The sequence below is a fragment of the Bidens hawaiensis genome, unplaced genomic scaffold (genome assembly GCF_021521415.1).
Source record: "Bidens hawaiensis isolate Kalapana, Puna unplaced genomic scaffold, B.hawaiensis_p1.1 tig00011786_1, whole genome shotgun sequence".
Lineage (NCBI taxonomy): Eukaryota > Viridiplantae > Streptophyta > Magnoliopsida > Asterales > Asteraceae > Bidens > Bidens hawaiensis.
The window spans coordinates 109,756-113,949 of record NW_027491934.1 but is presented as its reverse complement, the minus strand read 5'-3'; the positions used below and the strand labels follow the sequence as shown (position 1 = coordinate 113,949).

The window sequence follows — 4,194 nt, the reverse complement described above, 5'->3', positions numbered from 1 at the left end:
GAGAGTAGGTGAAATAGATAAGAAGATAGGTTTTGCAAAAAAAGGTTTTGTTATGCATGGAGCCTTGCACCTTTTATAGTGCAAGCTCCATGCACCATTCTATAATTATTTCCGACCCGTGGGCTTTTGTTTACATGGCCTCATACCCAGACATACAAGAAATAAACCGACAAGCTAACTAAAATACAAAATTAATAGAATGAGTAAATACAAAAGACTAATATAGAAAATAGGGCCTACACAAAGCGAGTATTGTACCCAAAGTACCTGTACTCGTACCCCACCGGTACCCGTACCCGTACCATAAAATTCGTGTACAGGTATGGGTACTGAAATTTACTAATTTTAGGTACAGGTACTTTCGGATATAGGTACGGGTACAAGTACAGCTACGGTTCCGATCTCATCCCTAGGTGGAAGAGTGTTAGTTTATTTTAGATTGAAACAATAGTTTATATTTATTATTTGCATTATTATGTGAGAAATTAGTATTACCCTAGATTAGGGCGCTTATCACCAAAGGGTTGCATCCCCTCACACCCATCCGTTATGCAGTATAAATTGTTTGTAACCCAGCTTCTTTGAAAATGACAATGAAATTCCTGTTCGTATAAAATCTTTGTCGAATTCTACTATTATATATGGATCCCATATTGACCCTACAATTATAAAACCACCATTACAACATCATCGTCAGAAAAACTAAACATGTTTAGGGAAGGAAAACTACTTAAGTTTTGAACATTTAAAAGAAGCATTAGATACTATACGTTGTGTAATCAAGAGTTTTTTTTACTACACTAGTGTAGTTGGTAAAATTATTTACCAAAGTATTGTACTTTGAAATTTAATTACCAAAATGGGTATTTTTAGTGGGACCCACCACTCACTTACCCACTTCATATTCTTCCCTAAAAACTTATTTTTCCTCTCTCTACCTAGACCACACCAACTCCGATCAAATAATTATCCGGCGACCACCAATACCTCAGGAAGTACATGTTGTGGTGGTGAAATGATCACTAGAAAACAGGATGAAAAGAAGGAGACGGAAATCTATTGCTTCGTTTCACCATACACCATTTTTCTCTTCCATATCTCTGCAATTTCTAGCATCCCAAACATCAATTTAATTTCACAAAACACCCACATCAATCACAGCCGGGAATATTATCCACCGTCGCCTTGTCCTTCACTTCTTGTGACCAATATTGACCATTGACTAGATCTTATCCACGTTGACTGTCCGGACTGACGGAGGCAAACTGTGAGGGACTCCGGTGACGGACTGACGACGGACTCCGATAGTGGATTGACGGCGATAGTTACATGTTAGGAGAAGTCTGTACTAACGGCGGCTAACTGTATTAGGGTATGATAATCGGTGGAAGATTATTGGTGGCCGCCGGATTATTTGATCGGAGTTGGTGGTGGTAGTAGAGGGACTATTTGATCAGAGTTGGTTGAGAGAGAGGAAAAATAGGTTTAGAATGAAGAGGGTGAGTGGGTGATGGGTCCTACTAAAAATACCAATTTTAGTAATTAAGTTTTAAAGTACACGACTTTGGTAAATAATTTTACTATACACTAGTTTGGTAAAAAAAACTCGTGTAATCAATAACATCAAAAATTGGAAAAATATGGTACTAGGAAAAAGTAAATGAGAATAATATATGTAGGGTTTTTCGTCCTTAGTCTGGGCAAGTATTTATTAACATTTTTGTTTTCAAAAAGAATTCTAAATTTTACAAAGAATTCTTATATTTATAAAATAGAACGACCAGTAACTTGACACATTAATTATCTTGGTTTTTTGGATCACTCAACCACATCTTCAATCTCCTTCGTATCAACTTGTCATGCTCCTTCAACATTGTTACCATCTTCTTTTCTGCATCCACTTCATTGCAGATTGCAAAGCATAGATTTGCAATATGATGCAAGGACTCTTTTCCATGTCGAAGGAAAAAGCGATCAATCTTCACTATATTAGATTTGTAGACTCGTTCCCCTGTTAGGACCTCTATGAATACAACTTCATAGCCTGATAAATCGCTCTGTAGCACTAATTCCAACCCGTCATAATCTGGACTAGCTATATCATATCGACCGTTGACTATATATGTAACATCATAATCTGAAAGCTTTGCCGTAAAATCCTGCGAACTTATATTTCATACATATGTTAAAACCAGAAAGAGGTATTATACATGAATTACAAATATAACAGTACTGATATAACCTTCTTTGTGCTCGTTTAAATAACTACATGTCTTATCTTTAATAAATTATCAGGATACATATAATTATACCTCATCCAGCAATATCTTATCTCTGTAAAGCTCGGATTCACAAAGTGTTGGCCATGTTTGGTTTAATTCTGGCTTTTGTAAGAATGCAATCCCTCGAGCAATTGCTGCCGCAATTTTCACCTTTGTAACCAATGGAAGTCGTGCGACAGCTCCTACAACACATAAATAATAATATCTAGTTAAACATGTATTTAAAAAAAATGTTATTTATATGTGCGGCTTACCACTACGAAGGAGATCCTCAAAGTTCCCTTTACTCATGAACTCATACACAAGAAAAAGAGATCCACCTTCCAAACAGCATCCTATGAGCTTAACAAGATTGGGATGGCAATATTCTTTCAACATTTCAAGATTAGACTGCATTCAATAGTAATCGACTTTTAATACTCAATTCCTTAAGTGAAACTTGACATTAGGGTGGACTCATATCCATGGAACATGAATATTGAAGTGTTAAAAGTAGTCTACATGACTACACTTGGTTTGGGTTTTTTAGGACTTACAAGTTTGTAACTATCAAGTTTCTTAACTGCAACAGGCAATCCAGTATCTTCCTTACATGGGGAATAAGTTGTTTTGTCAATCCAACCTTTGTACACCTTTCCGTAACTTTCACCACCCAAGCTTGTGTCGTCACCGAAGTCCCTAGTAGCAAGTTTCAACTCATCATATGTGAACGTTTTTATGTGATCTGGGATCACTAATTCCACATGCTGATCCATGTTGTTCTCAAGGCTCATTGGTGAACTTGTTCCACTTTTGTCTATGAATATGCACAAAATAAATTATAAAAGCTTAGAGTCATGATGTCCCTGTGTGACAGTATATAGTTATGAACAAAATACAACGCTAATTAATGAAAGATTTGTGTGTACCAGAGTTTTGTTTAGACGTGTGAACAAAATACTTCCAAGGGAAGCTCATTATGCTAGATGACTCGGATGAATGTTTAGATTTCTCCTGTAGTTCCAGTATAGTCTGAAGTGAGCCCACTACTTCAGTCATGGTAGGACGTTGTTTCAGATCAGGGTGCACACAACGGTCAGCAAGTTGAGCGAACCGTGTTAAACATATTGTAGAAATTGTCCCCTTGATATTAGGATCAACAATCTTATAAAATTTTCTTCCCTTCGTCCATTTTTGAGCCCACATTACCAAACTTTGCTCCTCCTCATTTTGTTGGTCTACTGCTTCCCTTCCGGATAGCAATTCAAATAATACAACCCCAAATGCGTACACATCTGTTTTTCTTGTTAATTGTCTGGTGCGAAAGAACTCCGGATCAAGATACCCGAACGTGCCTTTAACGCTTGCATAAACACAAGATATCAATTGATTCGTAGGGCCAATTTTGGACAACCCAAAATCCGAAATCATGCCTGACCAATTCTCATCTAAGAGAATGTTTGTACTCTTCACGTCACGGTGTATGACTCCATGTCAGGTGCCTACACCGGTGTGTAGATAGTCCAAACCATGTGCGGCACCTATGGCAATCTTGAGCCGTGTCACCCAACTTAAAGGGGCATGACCTTTGTGTAGATGGTGATAGAGGGTTCCATTGGGCAGATATTCATATACAAGGACCTTCTCCTTGTTATCATCACAATAGCCAATGAGGGACACCAAATTACAGTGACGCAACGTAGAAAGCATATCGATTCCCACCCGAAACTCAATTTTACCTTAGTTTGACATAGAATCCAGCCGCTTGATTGCTACAACTTGACCACCTTCTTCTGTAGAAATGTTACCTATGTATACGCTACCAAATCCACCGCGTCCAATGATCAGTTGTTCATCAAAGTTTTCGGTTGCAGACTGAATTTCTGCAAGAGAAAAACATCTACATGTATGTGATGAAGTCATTGTAGAGGCT

The 4,194-nt window shown here is 37.6% G+C and overlaps 1 protein-coding gene across 1 annotated transcript; it reads right to left on the bottom strand.

Moving 5' to 3' along the window:
- Positions 1 to 1,632: 1,632 nt before the first annotated feature.
- LOC143538952 (putative serine/threonine-protein kinase PBL10) lies at positions 1,633 to 3,957 on the bottom strand. The gene is made up of 5 exons (XM_077032388.1): positions 3,191 to 3,957; positions 2,819 to 3,078; positions 2,537 to 2,672; positions 2,313 to 2,464; positions 1,633 to 2,159 (listed from the first exon to the last, which is right to left on the bottom strand). Exons 1-5 carry the CDS (start codon positions 3,690 to 3,692, stop codon positions 1,797 to 1,799), a joined length of 1,413 nt encoding a protein of 470 aa, XP_076888503.1. The 5' UTR covers positions 3,693 to 3,957; the 3' UTR covers positions 1,633 to 1,796.
- Between the last annotated feature and the right edge of the window lie 237 nt (positions 3,958 to 4,194).

Coding starts and splice junctions, on each gene's coding strand:
- LOC143538952 (XM_077032388.1), bottom strand. CDS start 3,692: ATGATTTCGGATTTTGGGTTGTCCAAAATTGGCCCTACGAATCAATTG. Junction 3,079..3,190: donor CACGTCTAAACAAAACTCTG/GTACACACAAAT, acceptor GCATATTCATAG/ACAAAAGTGGAACAAGTTCA. Junction 2,160..2,312: donor ATAAGATATTGCTGGATGAG/GTATAATTATAT, acceptor ATAAGTTCGCAG/GATTTTACGGCAAAGCTTTC.